Below are 17,066 nucleotides of genomic sequence, written 5' to 3' on the forward strand. Positions count from 1 at the left end.
CTTCTATATGGACCACAAAGGGGACATTGACCACCCCCCGGTCCAAAAATGTCCATGCGACATATTTCTTGCAATGCTGGGCCGAGAGTACTGGGGTTTGTAGAGCAAGGTTGGATCTTCCATTCTGCAGTTCTACATTGCCAAGTGGAGACATTCTCTCCACTGGTACCTAATCAAACAGCGAAGACTGTTCTTGTTGTTTGATAGTTGAGACCGCTGCACTCCCCCACACTTCAGATTTCCGGCACACTCTTTGCCTTGTCCCAATACATCATTCATTTAACTGAGTTCCTGCTCTTCCTCTGTTCCACCATTGGTAACAGTGTTCTGAGCTGATTCAGTCCTTTGGCAGAGCATAACTAGCCAACCCAAGTCCAACAGGACCAGACTATCTGCGTCTGCATCTGGTTGGATACATGTTCTAATAAAACAGTTCGGAGGGGTCAGATTGGACAACGCCATACTGTGCTGCCTCAGCTCTGTTCTTAACAGGCCAGGATCATTTGCTCAGTATAACTGCATGTGAATAACATGTTTGAGATTTGTTATACTTATTAGAGTTGGGTTCATGTTGGTTGTGGACATGTTTTAATGTTATATCTGAGCTGATCCATGCTGTCTGGGACTAGTTTCCCACCGGCCTCTCCCTTCCTTTCTTGACCAGTTAACACCACCCTTTCCCCAGGACCTGCTATTTATCAGATTCCCTTCAAAAATCCATCAGGCAGGAGGTTCCAGAAGCCTGAAGTCCCACACCACCAGGTTCAAGAACAGCTACTTCCCTTCAACCAGTTGGTTCTTGAACCAACCTGCACAACTCTAATCAGTACAGTTTAGCAACACCATGACCATTTTGCACTACAATGGATGTTGTTTTTTGCCCTAATTGTGTTTGTTTTTGTATAATTAGTTTTTCTTGTGAATGTTGTGTCTCTAACAATACGTGCCTGTGATCCTGTTGCAAGTAAGATTTTCATTGCGCCTGTGTGTAAATGTACTTGCATAGAACGCTACAGCACAGTACAGGCTCTTTGGCCCACAATGTTGTGCCGACATTTTATCCTGCTCTAATATCTATCTAACCCTTCCCTCCCACTTGTGCATATGACAATAAACTTTGACTTTGAAATTACTCGTGAATTTACTTGTAATAACTTGCTATATTCAATAAATACTAGTTTTGCTTGTAATTGTATACCATGTCCAAGGATTAGCAACCCTCTTGGTGATGAAACTGTTTCTCTACTGAAGAATCTTTGTTATAATTTTGAACCTCCACTAAAATCACTTGAGTTTAGTGAAACTGCAATCTAAGGAGCTTTTGTGCAAACTTCCCTTGAGGTTGTTGGAGAAAATAAATCAAATGGTCGGGTGATTGAAATGCATGTGTGTAAATGTGCCTATGAACAATAATACTTCTCCCTTGTTCACTGTGTACTCTTTTCTTCCCTGTAAAGGAGACAGACTGGAAAGTGCTGAAACTGGTATTGGATAAGCTACCAGAATTGCTCAAGTACAAAGGATTGATTCTGACTTCTCCATGCAGCATTGACCAACTCTGCTCTGCTCTCTGTACCATGGTAACATTTCAACAAAAAAAGTCATATGTAATGCTCTTGTTATCATGCCCAATAGCTACTTGTGCATAGTTAATAGTGGCTTCTATTGGCTTTTGGTTTAGAAGGGAGGGTACATTAATGCCCTTTTCCTGCCGCAGTCATTGGTTTGTGATGAGAAGTAGGAACAGTGACTGACAGTGTCTTTCTCTTCTTCCACCCTTTCCAAATTTATATAAGATAAGGTGCCTTTATTAGTCACATGTACATCGAAACACACAGTGAAATGCATCTTTTTGTGTAGTGTGCTGGGGGCAGCCAGCAAGTGTCGCCACATTTCCGGCACCAACATAGCACGCCCACAACTTCCTAACCCATATGTCTTTGGAATGTGGGAGGAAACCGGAGCACCCGGAGGAAACCCACGCAGACACGGGGAGAACATACAAACTCCTTACAGGCAGCAGCTGGAATTGAACCCGGGTTGCTGGCGCTGTAAAGCATTATGCTAACCGCTACACTACCATGTCATAAATTCTCAATGATGAAATGTACCTTGCTGAGTAACCACTGTCAATTGTAGCTTATTTCCAATTTGAAGATATTGCACATCAGTAATTATAAATGTGGTCATGTTAAGCAATCGAAGGTTGGTGAGTTCGTGCTTATATCTTTTTTAAACATGCAGGCTGGTAGCATAAAATTTAAATTGCATGTATCTCCTGAAATGTTCAAGTATCTGAAACTGATTATGATTCAACTCTTTACAGCATGTCTAAGTTAAAGACAGTCTAGTCACCTATATCATGCCTTATTTTTATTTTCTGTTTAAAGTAAATGTTCTGTATCCTTTAAGGACTCCCCAGATATAAACGGTACTAATCAGCACCCTCTGCTTTGCACCAGTCCTGTCACATCCATCTTTGGGCACATGCCCAGGATCTTGCTGTCTTTGACAGGTCTCTTATCTGACTTGATGGCATATGTGGTTAAATTATTGGAGACACAAGAGACCGCAGATACTGGAATGTGGAGCAACAAACAATCTGCTTGAAAAACTCAGCGGGTCGAGCAGCATCTGTGGGGCGGGGAAGGAATTGTGGACATTTCAGGTCTTGATGCAGGGTTTTGAACCAAAGCATCAACAATTCCTTTTCTCCCACAGATGCTGCTTGATCTGCTGAGTTCTTCCAGCAGATTGTTTATTGTTTAAATTATTGAATTAGTAGTCAAGAGGTCTGGTCCAACAATCCAGAGACACAAGCTGGAGCAAATTCTACCGCATCGGCTGGGGAATTTAACTCAGTTAATTGAAGTAATACGGAGCTTAAAGAGAAAAATCTGGTAATAGTAACCATGAAACTTAGATTGTTACGTAATCCCATCTGATTTCATTAATATCCATCAGGGAGGGAAATCTGCAATCCATCCTTGATGTGCCTCCAGACCCACAGTAGTGTGGTTGTCTCTTAACTGCGCTCTGCAGGGACACAACAAGTCAGTTAATGGTATGAGCACTCCATATGGACTACATGAAATCCCTTTTCATTGGGGGAGAGTGGAGAAGGTTTAATGGTGCATTTTTATTTATGTAAAAGAAAAATCATATTGGATGTTAACTCCCTGGAATCATTTCTGCTCTTTCTTTGTAGGTCACGGACCGTCAGTTGGCAGAACGACTGCGGAATACGCCCGAGGGTTTCTCTCGCACAGACGTACAATTGGTGGTGGTTCCCGTGCTGACGGTCATCACCTCCTACCATGTTTACTTGGACCAGACCAAACAGGTAGCTAGCACTGCAGTCTTGACGTCAGTCTGCACTGCAGAGGATTTTCTGTGGGCCAGGCAGAGATTAGTGGAGAAAGGATGCTTGAAAATGAAGGGAATGCTTTTAAAGAATGCAGCGTAGGTATGATTAGTGTCTGCAAATCATCAATCAGGTGAATTGTTACAGCAAAATAAAAAAGGCACACATGCTTATCCTTTTCCCCAAGGTTTGGAGAACAATTATTCTGTTATTTAGTTTGATAATTTTGAGATTTCCTTGTAAGCAACTTATTGCTATAGAATATCTAAACTGATAATAGTCGTTGAGTTTGAAATCTGATGCAATTCAGTTTTGAATTGAGTGAATTGATCAGGAATGCATAAATTAAATTTTAACTTGGAAGGGTTATTAACCTGAAACTATCATTTATTCTGTTTCTTTCTTCATGTATGCTGCCAGACCTGCTGAGTGTTTCCAGCATTTTCTTTGTTGTTTGTTTGCAGACTGCTGGCATCTGCAATTTTTTTTTGCTGAAATCAATTAAATGTTTTGATGCTTGATGTTTTGATGATGTGAATGCTTAATTATGCTGAGGTTCCAAACAAAAACTTTGTTCTTCTATATTTTGAATAGCGTGAGTTTGTTCACTGCCTCGACACTGGGCTGATCTATCGTTGTGCCAAGCAGTGTGTGGTGACGTTGACCATGTGTATCATTGAGATGCCAGATATCATGGTTAAACTGCTTCCAGGCATCATTCTCAAACTGACGCACATCTCTGCCACACTCACCATGGCCATTCCCATGCTGGAGTTCTTATCAAGTAAGGTTACTTCGTTGTTTTAACACATCATTGGTATAACTTGAGCATATGAGAGTGTTGTGTTATATAATGTGGGCCTGTTGAACTACCAATTGCAGCAGTTATATAAATCTCTGTTTCTGGTCCCTTTGTCCTCTCAGAACTAAGTTTATAAGATAAGATGAGATATTTTTATTAGTCACATGTACATCGAAACACACAGTGAAATGCATCTTTTGGCGTAGTGTTCTGGGGACAGCCTGCCAAGTGTCGCCACATTTCCGGCGCCAACATAGCGCGCCCGCAACTTCCTAACCTGTATGTCTTTGGAATGTGGGAGGAAACCGGAGCACCCGGAGGAAACCCACACAGACACGGGGAGAACGTACAAACTCCTTACAGACAGTGGCCGGATTTGAACCTGGGTCGCTGGCGCTGTAAAGCGTTACGCCCTCAATGACTGAACCTGCAGTGTTTGTGCGTGCTTTCGCGCTGACTGTATGATAGGTCTTGGGGAAATCCTCTAAGGATGGGCATAAATCGACACTCCAGCACATACCATGAGGAATGTGGGAGCTGCTGTGATAATGTCTTTGGTTTCTGGAGTTTCCACACTTTGATTACATGCATAGCATCAGTGAATATGGAAATGAGTTGACGTTCAGAGGCATTGAGCCATGGACTCTTGCAATTTGCCTGCTCTCCCTGGGCTTCTAATAGTGTCGTTCCACATTTGGCTGTTGGGAGAGGGTGCAAAGGTGCATCTGCAAAGCCTGTACTATTCCTCATGGCACTTGCAACCAACTTTCAACTTCTTGGGCAGTGGATCACAAGGTCCTCCACATCTGCTTGTCTGTTGAGTGTTTTGATTGGTAACTGATCACCAAATCCTCTGAATTGAAAAAACCCACTGAAAGTATATAGTGATGGTGGTCTTAGAATGCCATAGGTTAGCAGAAGAGTTAAAGTAAGTGTTTTTTTTTTGCAGCCTTGGTGAGACTTCCTCCTCTCTATGCCAACTTTGTGGCAGAACAGTATGTCAGTGTTTTTGCTATCTCGTTACCTTACACTAACCCTTTCAAGTGAGTATTTATTTTCCTCAGTTTTAAAACTATCTAAGATTAAGTTTTTAAAATTGTAATTATTTGTAGCTTTTAATTTGGTTTCCAAATCTATATCAGGCATAGGATGACATTACAAGAGTTTCGTGGGGAAGAGTTATTTAGGTCCACCAATCTTCATTCAGTGATGACCTTTCCTTCCACTGTAAGGTCAGAACTGGGGATATTCACTTATTGACTTCAATCTATGGTTCCATTTGCAACTCCTTGATGATGGAGTCTGTACCTAAATGCACCAATGTCTGGAGAATGTTCAGACCTGGGCTTGTGTCAGGCAAGTAACATTTCCATCACAAATAACAGCAATTTTTAACATTACAATTGCTCCTCACCATCAAGATCTGGGAGGGTTGCTATTGACCAAAAACTTAACTGGACCTGCCTCATGCTATGGCTAACAAGAGTGGGTCAGAGGCTAGTTACCCTGTGCTGAGGCATGCTCAACCCTTGACTCCCAAAAGCCATCCATGGGTAGAAGTTAAGGGTGTGGAGTACTTCCCACTTACCTGAAGTGTACAAGTCTAACAATGCTCCAGAAAGCTTGACACTTTCCAGGACAAAGCGGCTTAGTTGTTTTTCACCCCATTCATATTCTTAAACGTTTATCCTTCTGCACTGTGGCTGTAACATGCCCTTCAACAAAATACAATGCAGCAAGTCTATTGTCGAGGAGGGTAGTAGAAACATGAACACCACCACCAACAACTACCCGTCCAGGTCGCACAGGATCTTGACTTGGAAGCACATTTTCTTTATTATAACTGGGTCAAAATTCTGAAGCTACTTGTTTGGCAGCACTGTGCAAGCACCTTCCTTGGGTGGACTGCAGCAGTTCATGAAGGTGTTTGCTGCCACTTTTCAAGAGTAGCTAGGGATGTGTAGCCAGTTAATCCATACCCCATCTCTTTTAATGGGTAAAATATTATGTGAAGTAGACCTGCAGAGATGGAGTTGCATCATGTTACTGCAGTAATTCATGGTCCTACAGCAATGATGTGGAGATTTTAACAAAATTTAAATCCCACCAGAATAGCTCAGTTAAATTTTTTTTAAAAATTCTGGATTAGAAATGGTGTTTCTTTTCCATATTGTCATAAAACCCATTTGATGAACTAATCCTTTTTAACAAAGTCTGTAGTTCTTACCCAGACTAGCCTAATGTATGACTCCAGGCCTACACCAAAATGTGGCTAACACATAGCTGCTCTCTGAAACCACTTGCCAAATCACTCTGTTCAAGGGCTATTATGAATGTCCAATAAATCCTAGCCTTGCCATTGATACTAGTGTCCCAATTTGAAGTGAAAGGGCATTCTCACAGCTAGTGCTTCCCACTGGCATGTGTCATAATTAACTGTTTTGCATACTCAATGTCTTTAGAACTTGCATGTTTTTAATTGCCAAAAATTTATTTTGGATTTAGTTCTTGTTCTATATTTGTGAAGTACTGAGATTGACTTTGCAGCTCTAACAACTCTAGGACATTATAATTTCAAATTGATATTTACATTTAAGATGAGATTGCACTGCTTCTGTTTTGTTTTTTTAGATTCAACCAATATATAGTGTCCCTAGCACACCACGTCATAGCCATGTGGTTCATCCGATGCCGGCTTGTGTTCAGGAAAGACTTCGTGCGGTACATTACAAAAGTAAGATTCTTATTTCAATGTTGATGTTTCCCTTTGTCTTATTGAGCTCAAAAATTTTCCTGAAAGGTGTGCTTTGTAAAATTTGCAGACATAGTACAGTACATTCACGTCACCATTCACATTATAAGACGTGTATTGAAAAATCAACAAAAAACTGGCAGATGCTGGAAAAACAGAAAAAGCTCAAAGTACTCAGCAGGCCAGGCTGCATCCATGGGAAGAAAAACAGCTAATGTTATTGTTGTCCTGATGCAGGGTTTTTATGTCGACATTCCTTCTATATACACACACAGACACACACAGTCTTTAATGTTACTTCTTCACGTGAGTGACATCCAATAAAGTTTCTACAAGGATTCTGGGGTGCAGTGGCACAAGGGTCTGAAACAACATTGGCCTTTCCCCTTACAGCTTTTGTAGCGATTTGTGCCAAGCTTCACTGCATCCCTCAGTATGTAGTCTTGGACTTTGGAACGTGCCAGTCTGCAACCTTTGTTTGTGGATAGCCCCTTCCACTGGAAGACCAAGTTTATTTAGCCTCATCACGTGGCCACAACCACTGTGTTGTGCCATTAATTCACTTTGATCCACATTGTGATTGGTTAAAGTGAAAGTATTTTAATTTTTATTTATACAACCTTGTGTAGAAAATGGAACATTTATATGAACATATGAATTAAGAATAGGCCACTCAACTCCTCAAGCCTCCTCTGCCATTTAATGAAATAATGGCTGACTGTGACTTCAACTCTACATTTCTGCCTACACTCAATATCCTTTGCCTATCAATAATCAATCTACCTCTGGCTTTAAAATATGCAAAGACTCTGCTTCCTTTGAGGAAAAGAGTTCCAAAGACTCCAAAAGTACGTGGAGGAGTGGGGCACAAAGGGATATAGGCCGAGTGCAGGAAATTGGGATTTGCTGAGTGGGCACAGTGATTGGCATGGACTAGTTGGGCTGAAAGGCCTGTATCTGCTGTATTACTCTGACTTGCAACCTACTTTCAGTCCTGTTGCTTTGACATTTAGGAAGCTGATAATTTTCTGTTGGCTGTCTAGCTGATCCATAGATGTTTGTCTTTATTAAAGTAGCTCCTGAAAGCAGATTGGAAAAATTTTAAGAGTTTTGAAATGGCAAGGTCTCTCAAACTGCAAAGAAGCAGGGATTGTCGATTCTGTTTGATGTTCCGTTGGCTCGGCCACAGAGAAGATATCCCTGTATCCAACAGTTGTCTCCTGAGCTCTACTGTCTGGCACTTAGTCCTTCATTTTGGAAAGAAAAAACTCTCCATGTTGTTGATGAATGTTAGAAAATTTATTCTGCTCATAGCACAATGTGTAATCAGGATTTGAAAATTATTCTCTAACTTAGTTTTGCTTTTTTTTTATATATATAAACAAGGTCTCAGATCAAATGCCTTGCTACCATTTGAGGATACGCACGAACCTAGCAAACTTTCGAGCTCGTAGCACGAGTTTAAATGAAAGACCTTTCAAAGGTAGGCTAATTTCCAGAGCAGGGAGCATACTTTTAACATAATTTATTATCCTGGAAGAAGCCCACATGTAAACCATAACACACAGTTGAGTTTTGATACGTTCACTTTGCTCCACTATAAAAGTTAAAACATTGTATGCTCTACCATAAAAGTTAAAACAAAGCGAATACGTCAAAACTGGTGAAATTTCGATCCTGTTGCTTTGATGTTTAGGAAGTTGATAACTTTCTTTTCGGCTGTGTAGATGATCCATAAATCATGACCATCCATTTTTTCTTTAAAAATTTTGTATCTCTAAAAACTTTTTTACATTTTAAACATATGGAAATTCTAATTCAAATTTGTGCAGGTGGTATTGGAGAATTGAGAACCCTCCAGTTTTGCTGCCATTGTTTTGTTTGTACAAGGCAGGTGGCAGATGCACAGTCAAATTGCCCTTTGCAACGACCTTGTAATGCAATTTGGAAGAGCACCTGTTACACTACAGGTGTTGGCTTTCCTTTCACAGCTTCCCCGGCACAGATGATCTTTAGGGGAGGTGGGTGAGGGGTGCCTTGCATGCTAATCTAGATAAGATATCTTTATTAGTCACATGTACATCGAAACACACAGTGAAATGCATCTTTTGCGTAGAGTGTTCTGGGGGCAGCCCGCAAGTGTCGCCACGCTTCTAGCGCCAACATAGCATGCCCACGACTACCTAACCTTGGAATGTGGGAGGAAACCGGAGCGCTCAGAGGAAACCCACGCAGTCACAGGGAGAATGTACAAACTCCTTACAGTGGCAGGAATTGAACCCGGATTGCTGGCGCTGTAAAGCGTTACGCTAACTGCTACACTACCGTGTATATTTGCAAAGTGGATAATGTAGTACACTGAGCTGCTGTGTTGGACGTGATTTGTGGAACTTTTACTTGGAGCCCTTGTAGCTGGGAGAATGAAGGGTCTTAAATCTTTTAGTCTAGACTAAAGGGATTTGTATTCACTTATAATCTTTTGTTTCCAAACACACTGTGCCCTGGCTAAAGAATAATACTATTAGGAAGGCATTCCACTGGGAAAGTGCAAAAGCAGGCTGCGTAATAAGCTCATTTTGTGAATTGTGTGCATTTCGGGTTGGCTTCTGAGCAATAGAAAGCGCCCTCATCGCTGCTGATCTTTCCTGATTTGCACTCTTTCATCACATCATTCTACTTGACGTCGGTGTTTATGTATTTTCCTCAAATTGAAATTTGTGCTTTTCCTTTTATTTTCAAGCTTGGTATAAATTGTATAGTTGCACAGCACATTTTAATTTTTGGTGCTGAAGTGTGCAGATGTTTAAGGTTGGAATATGGGCATGTTGAAGTTAAAAAATATTTTAAATTTATGGCATTAACCCAGATATGCATTAGCACTGAATTATTTATTTACTGGTGGTCAGAGCCTTGAACTGTTGTGATTTTAGGTTAGTATTAACATCAAATTCCCATCTGTCACCTCATCCAGTGCCAGTGGGCCTGATTTATGAGATGAAGGATACTTGATACATTTTAATATAAAAGTCTGCCCTCCTTTTCTAATTGATGCATTAGAAACTTGGTTTGTATGGTATAAAATGATTACTCACAATTTATGGAACCCTTCTTTTTCAGATGGTTTAGGAGATACGAGCTGTCATACATTAACACAAAGGTGAAGGGAGCCTTGCATGCAAAGTTATTTTTACACAGTGAATAATGCACACTGAACTTCAGTGTTGGACATGTTTGGAACTGTTGTGCAGTGTTACACGTTAAAGGGGTTTAGAATGCAAAAGAACAAAAATAACTCAGACTCTTAAAAGGTTTCTTTCCAGCTCAATTGTAATATTCACTGGCTGAGTAGAAATAGTCATCTCAACACAGGTCAAGTAAATCTACCCCATTCTTTGCTTTTTATCCAAATGTAAGATGTAAGAGAGAATCAGAAAGACTCAAATCATTGAGGGATTGAAAATAAACCAGAATGAAACTTCAAGCTAGTAGATACAGTGATCGTGTACTAGGTCTGAAAGGATTCTCCCTTTTCTTCTCACCCCTTACCTGAGGAAGTCATCCAGTTGTTGTAGATTTCTTTAGGGTGTGTCTTTGGTGGTTATATCGTTGAGTTTGGATATTGAATCTACACAGTTCCAGTAGGTTCATTAGATGAAATCTTTGTAAGGTGTAGAACTTGGTTTCTTGCCCCATTTCCCAGCACAAGGGGTGACCTTACAGAGATGTATAAAATCATGAGGGGCATAGGGTGAATGCACACAGTCCTTTTCCCAGTGAAAGGGAACCAAAACTTAGAGAGTGTAGGTTTAAGGTGAGAGGGGAGATATTTAATAGGAACCTGAGGGACAACCTTGCGCAGAGGGTGGTGTGTATGTGCAATGAGTTGCCAGAGGAAGTAGTTGAGGTGGGTACAATAGGAATATTTTAAAAGACGTTTGGATAAGTACATGGATAGGAAGGGTTAGAAAGAACATAGAACATAGAAAAACTACAGCACAATTCAGGCCCTTTGGCCCACAAAGCTGTGCCGAACATGTCCCTACCCTAGAAATGACTAGGCTTACCCATAGCCCTCTATTGTACTCAGCTCCATGTACCTATCTAACAATCTCTTGAAAGACCCTATCGTATCCGCCTCCACCACCGTTTCCGGCAGCCCATTCCACGCACTCACCACTCTCTGAGTAAAAAAACTTACCCCTGACATCTCCTCTATATCTGCTCTCCAGCACCTTAAACCCATGTCCTCTTGTGGCCACCAATTCAGCCCTGGGAGAGATATGGGCCAAACGTGGGCAAATGGGACTAGCTTGTGTGGCGACTTGGTTGGCATGAACGAGTTGGGCTGAAGGGCCTGTTTCCGTGCTGTATAACTCTATGACTGATTTTTAAAAAAAATATACAGGCCAATTTAACCTTTGCTAAAGTAGAGAAGGTGCTTTAATACAAATGTGTTAAAGTATGAGAGCTAGTATCCCCAAAAGTAACTTAAACCAGGGTTCTGTAAATTGTGGGGAGTAATCGGTACTTTCATTGATCTCCTTTATAACAATTAAACAACTGATGTCTTTAAGTGGGCTGTATGAGGCCAATTATTAAGGTTAAATATCAAGATTGTTATACTAGATTTTATTTGTAGTTGCATTTCACTTGGTAAAGCCCCACCCAGAATTGTCAGCTAGCTCTGAATAACTTGCAACTGTACTTTAGAAAGTTGTCAAACTCTGAAATGTCATTCCAACCTTAATTTCATGTGTTGCTTTTTCTGCCAATTGTCAGTAAATGTAGCAGGAGCTTTAGAAGTTTATGTTCTGTAGCATATAAGCTGTTTGATCTAATTTGCTAATTTATCATCTTCCAGATTTTGTTTAATGCTTAAGTTTTGTTTTTTTTTCCTCTCCCCGCCCCCCCACCACCCACCCTTTTTATTCTTCTGTGCTGGTGTTTGTTCACTTCACTTGCCTGGGAACCCTTTCCCTGTTCTGTGACCTGGCCATCAACTTTCCTACCTGCGGTGTCTTTGGGCTGTTGCTGGTAGCTTGCGAGCCACAAAGCCCCTAAAGCCAGGCTTGAATAGTTCCCAAATTAAAGATATGAAAGACCTGTCGGCAGTCGAGGCCTTCCGGTCCCGCAGCATCAGTGTTTCAGAACATGCAGTCCGAAGGTAGAGGCATTATGGGAGCCTGTGCTCCACAGAGTTTCGTTTTGGGGTTTCTGCATGCCGGGACACTTGCATGACATAGTTTTAGATACTTTTTGAAAAGTACTATTCACCATTTTGCATAGGGATATTGATACAAATTAATATTGTATTCAGGAATATAAAGACATTGGTCAGTGGTTGTCAATCAAGAAGTCTGCTTTCCAAATCTCAATTAGAGGGCCATTTGTCAATCTTTTAAGTGATTTTATAGGGATATTGATACAAGTTAATATTGTATTCAGGAATATAAAGACATTGGTCAGTGGTTGTCATTCAAGAAGTCTGCTTTCCAAATCTCAATTAGAGGGCCATACGTCAATCTTTCAAGTGATTTTTTTTTTGGCCTGTAATGTGTTGATTGTCCAAGACTGTTCCGTGGTATTAAGGAGGGAATTTCTGCCCTTTCCAATTCTGGATCACCCCAAAGCACTTTTAAGTACTTTTTTGAAGTGTCATCACAATTACGCTTCAGGAAATGCAGTAACCGTTGAGGGAGTGTACCCTATCATATTTGTATCAAAGGATCCTTGGGTCAGTGAGTGACTAAGATATAATGCGTGCTGCAAGCTTTCTTCAGACAAGTTCTGTCTGAAATGCTGTATTTTCAAAAGATAAATACTACAGATGCTGCAAACGTGAAGTAAAAACAAAAAGTACTGCAAGTACCCACAGGCCAGGCAACATCTGTGGAGAGAGTCAGTTAATGTGACCATCTATCAGAACTTATCAGCTGTTTTTTTTTCCCCTATTCCCTTCACTGTTGTGCAGTGTTGCCTTTTTTGAGGGGTTTAGAATTTAAAGGAACAAAAATAATGGAGACACTTCTTTCCACCTCATTTATAACATTCACTGTCTGAGTGAAAGTAGTCCTCTCAGCACACGATCAGTGAAAATCCCCCATCTTTGCTTTTTATCCAAATGTAGGACATAAGAATCCAAAAAGCTCAAATCTCTGCTAAAACCCCATCTGGGGACTAAAATTAAACCATAATGGCATTCCTTCCAGCTAGTAGATATAGTAATGGGTGATTGTGTACCTTGGAAGGATTTCCCCTTTTTCCCCCATCCCCTACTTGAGGAAGTGTGCCCATCATAGATTCCTTTTATATGTGTTTTTGGTGGTAGTATAGCTGAGTTGGGGTATTAAATCTACATAGTTCCAGTTATCATAATGTAGATCCATTAAATAAAATCTTTTCAAGGTGTAGAATTTGTTTTTCTGACCTATTTTCCCCTTCCCCCTTCCCACCAATTGTGCTACGTGGCATTCTGACAGTGCACACAAGCTGTACATCCCTTGTAACAACCCAGTGAGAAATTCCTCTGTGATTGCTAGTCTAAACTCGTGTGAGTGTGTTGGCTGCCAATTTTATCCGCCACCTGATGGGACCCAATGTTCTATTTCATTGAAATCAATGAACAAGCTCAACAGAGGACCAATTGCACTTGCATGTGTTTACCATTTCAGATTAATAACTAATTTCTCCTCCAGAGACTGTCTTTGAAATAAGATTGCAAATAAAAACATTTTGCTTTTATTTCCTTCTGAATTTGTCCCTCTCACACTTTAATTTAATTACTATCTGTGGTTCCTAAATGTTTTACAAAACAGGTTGAATTAAACAAATACATTATCTTGCTGCAGTGATTAAAATAGGTCTACTGACTGTTAGTTTTTGATCTCAATTTTTACTCATGGATCATTTTTATAAACACAATTAGGTGAACTAAATAAAGGCTGTGCATTAGGTTTCTTCATTTCCTGATTTTTAAAAGACTTATTGTCCCTCTTTGTAATGTTGAATTGTGTGCCATCAGTGCTAAACTTCCTTTCTTTCGCTCCAGTTCTGGCTTTGGTAACCTATATATTTCAAAAAATCTCAAACATGAGTATTTCTAATTGTTTTTCATTCTTTCCCCTCCCAGTTCCTATTTATTTTTTTGCAATTTTGATGGATTGATACAGGTTCAGAACTTAAATGTGCCCAGAATTTTTGTTCAGTGTGCAACTGTGACGTTGAGTTATAAATTTTCCATTGCCACATACTACAAAAAAGGAGCTGGATCCCTGATTTTTGAAGGCATTTGAAAATGTCTGACTTCCAGTAAGCTTGTGATTTGGCATAGTGTTCATCGAATGACTTAACATTGTTGGCTTGGATGCACTGTAGGGATGTGGAACAGGAGTTAACTCCCTTGAGTGAGATCATCGTTGATCTTCTACCTCTTTCCTGCCTTGACACCATGTTCCTTGCTTGTCTAGGGTTCCAAAAATCAATCAAGCTCTGACCATGTTCTTTGATCGTCCACAGCCTTCTGTGAAGCCCACAGATTCACAATGTTTTTAGTGAAAATATTGCTTCTCACTCCTGCCCTAAATGGCTAGTCCATTATGGAATGGTGATGGTGCAGATCTACTGTATTCAGTGCTCCTGATGTGGCCTCCACTACATCAGTGAATCCAAGCACAGACGAGCTGACTGGTTTGCAAAGTATCTGTGCTCCATCTGTAAAGGCCATCTTGAGTTGCCGGATGCATGTCATTTAAATTTCTCTTCCCATTCCCACATTGACCTGTCTGTCCTTGGCTTTCTCCATTGCCGGGTTGAGGCCCAAATAAACTAGAAGAACAATACCTCATATTCTGCCTGGGTAGTGTACAACCAAATGGTATGAATATTGAATTTTCCAATTTCAGGGAACCCTTGCCTCCTGTGGTTTTTAATTTTTTCTCTCCCCCCCCCCCCCCAGCCCCTCTCTCTCCTTCCGATCCACCTCTAGTCCTCCTTTTTTTCTCTTTCCCATGTCCCCCCCCCCCTTTCCTCCTCCTATCTACTCCCCACACACTTCACCCACCATATTCCCTCCCCCACCTGGTTCCATCTGCCATACACCTCTCCCCTAGTGGTTCTCATTAGCACCTTCCTTATCAGATTCCAGCACTTGTTGCCCGTGTCCCTGCTTATCACACTCCAGCAGTCGCCTCCACCTTCACCCTCCCCCACCTGGCTCCATCTGCCTTCTTCCTATCTCCCAACTTCACCATGCCCCCACCTGGCTACTTCTACCCATCATTCTTCACCCCTCCTCAGTTCACCTATAATCTACCAGCCCCAGTCTCTCTCTCTTTCCTCCTCTTCCTTCCCTCCCTTCCTCCCTCCTGCTGTAGGGATCCAACCCGAGACAATGACGGTTCCTCTTCAGTTGCTAATCATCCTGGTATTAAGAACCCTCCTGAGAAAAGCTCTTCACAATACATGAGTGCATCTAGTGCTTTGAATCAGAACAGTTCTTATTTAAAATGTCAGCTGTTGTATGTCACCTTTATCTACCCACTGGACATGGAACATACTGCTTTGCATCCAGGACCTCATCTCCTGCCAGGCCGGTGGGCAACTTAGCTAGTTCAAAACAGTTTTTGATCCCTTTTGTGATGCACCCTAGGAAATTTTAATTTTACCAGTTACATGAAGATTGAAGATGTGGTACCAGAAATGGTCAAATTACTGGATAAACAGCCAGTGTTCTGGGCCATTGATCAGAGATGAAAGTTTGAATTACACCAGGGCAGCTTAAAAATTTAAATACAAGAACACAAGAAGGTAAGTGTAGGCCACTCGTCTCCACAAGCCTGCCCTGCAACTCAATATTATGATGGCTGATCTATGCTGATCTCTACTGCTTTCTGTGCCAGTTCCCCATAACCCTCAATTTCTTGATCCTGCAAATATTTCTCTATTCCACCTTAAAAAAAAATCTCAAGATATTGTCTCCAACTCCCTCGGGGGCAGAGAATTCCACTGAGAGAAGAAAATTTCTATGCACCTCAGTTTTAAATGACTTGCCCTTTATTTTGTAACTGTCCTCTTGTTTGTAACTTTCCAACTGATGGCAACATCTACCTTGGCTCTCTTAGGATCTTGTATGTTTGAATAAAGTCACTCCTCATTCTTCTAAACTGTAAGGAATACAAACCCAAACTGTCCAACCTCTCTTGTTATGACTACCCTCTTTTCCCAGGAATTAAACTTGTGAATTACCTTTTGTAGTGTCTCCAATGCTACTATGTCATTTTTTTTTAGGTAACGGGACCAAAACTGTAGTATTCCCAGTGTGGCCTCACCTACGCACTGCACAACCGTAACAAAACCTCCCTGTTCTCCTGTTCAAAATCTGCTGAGTTCCTCCAGCATTTTGTGTGTGTTGTTCTTAAAGTCCAACCCCTTTACAATAAAGGCCAGTGTCCATTTTGCCTTCTGAACTTAAAAGATTTATTTACTTGACAGTTTTTTTGTAATATTAGATGGTTTCAATAAAGATATGAAACTACTGGATTGTTGTTACAACCCATCTGAATCACTAAAGTCCTTCAGGGAAGGGAATTTGCCATTCTTACCTGATCTGGACTATGTGTGATTCCAGAACACTGCAGAATGGCTGAAGGACAGTAATGCCAGTATTTATGGTCCTTTCCGAAATGTCCACACAATGGGAACAAATTACACAGATATTTATTTTTGTTGATGTGAGCTGGAAGCTGGATTGAAATTCCCCATGAAAACCAGAAGTTGTGAAACTTTGATTTCCCATTTGTCTTTCAGTCTCATTTAAAATCGTGCCTCAAAACCTTGGAACACGGAGTAAAAAATATGAAAAAATATTGGCTATTCTTGCATCTCCTGAGGGACATCCACTGACCAGAGATCTGAGTACAGTCAAGTTCCAACTTTTCAGAGTTATTTCATAATCTGGAAGATTAATGCTTTAAAAAAAATTGAATTATTGCATCCTGAATTTTTGAGTTGAGGATCATGCTGTACTTATAAATTTGCTTTACTTTGTGATTAACCCTGGGCTGGTCATTCTGTGTGATAATGCATCAAGTTTTTAACTTGAGCTTTCAAACTTAGCATTCAATTGCAATAATTGGAAAATTCACAATTTT

At 40.7% G+C, this 17,066-nt stretch overlaps 1 protein-coding gene across 1 annotated transcript in view; it reads left to right on the forward strand.

Moving 5' to 3' along the window:
* The window catches only part of tsc2 (TSC complex subunit 2), a 98,373-nt gene that overhangs the window by 32,335 nt on the left and 48,972 nt on the right, over window positions 1–17,066 (forward strand). The window contains 8 exon segments of the mRNA XM_052020909.1: window positions 1,458–1,580; window positions 3,209–3,343; window positions 3,959–4,148; window positions 5,116–5,209; window positions 6,798–6,898; window positions 8,302–8,354; window positions 8,356–8,405; window positions 11,957–12,082. Coding sequence (XP_051876869.1) covers window positions 1,458–1,580; window positions 3,209–3,343; window positions 3,959–4,148; window positions 5,116–5,209; window positions 6,798–6,898; window positions 8,302–8,354; window positions 8,356–8,405; window positions 11,957–12,082 — 872 coding nt within the window.

This window comes from Pristis pectinata, chromosome 8, assembly GCF_009764475.1.
Source record: "Pristis pectinata isolate sPriPec2 chromosome 8, sPriPec2.1.pri, whole genome shotgun sequence".
Taxonomy (NCBI): domain Eukaryota; kingdom Metazoa; phylum Chordata; class Chondrichthyes; order Rhinopristiformes; family Pristidae; genus Pristis; species Pristis pectinata.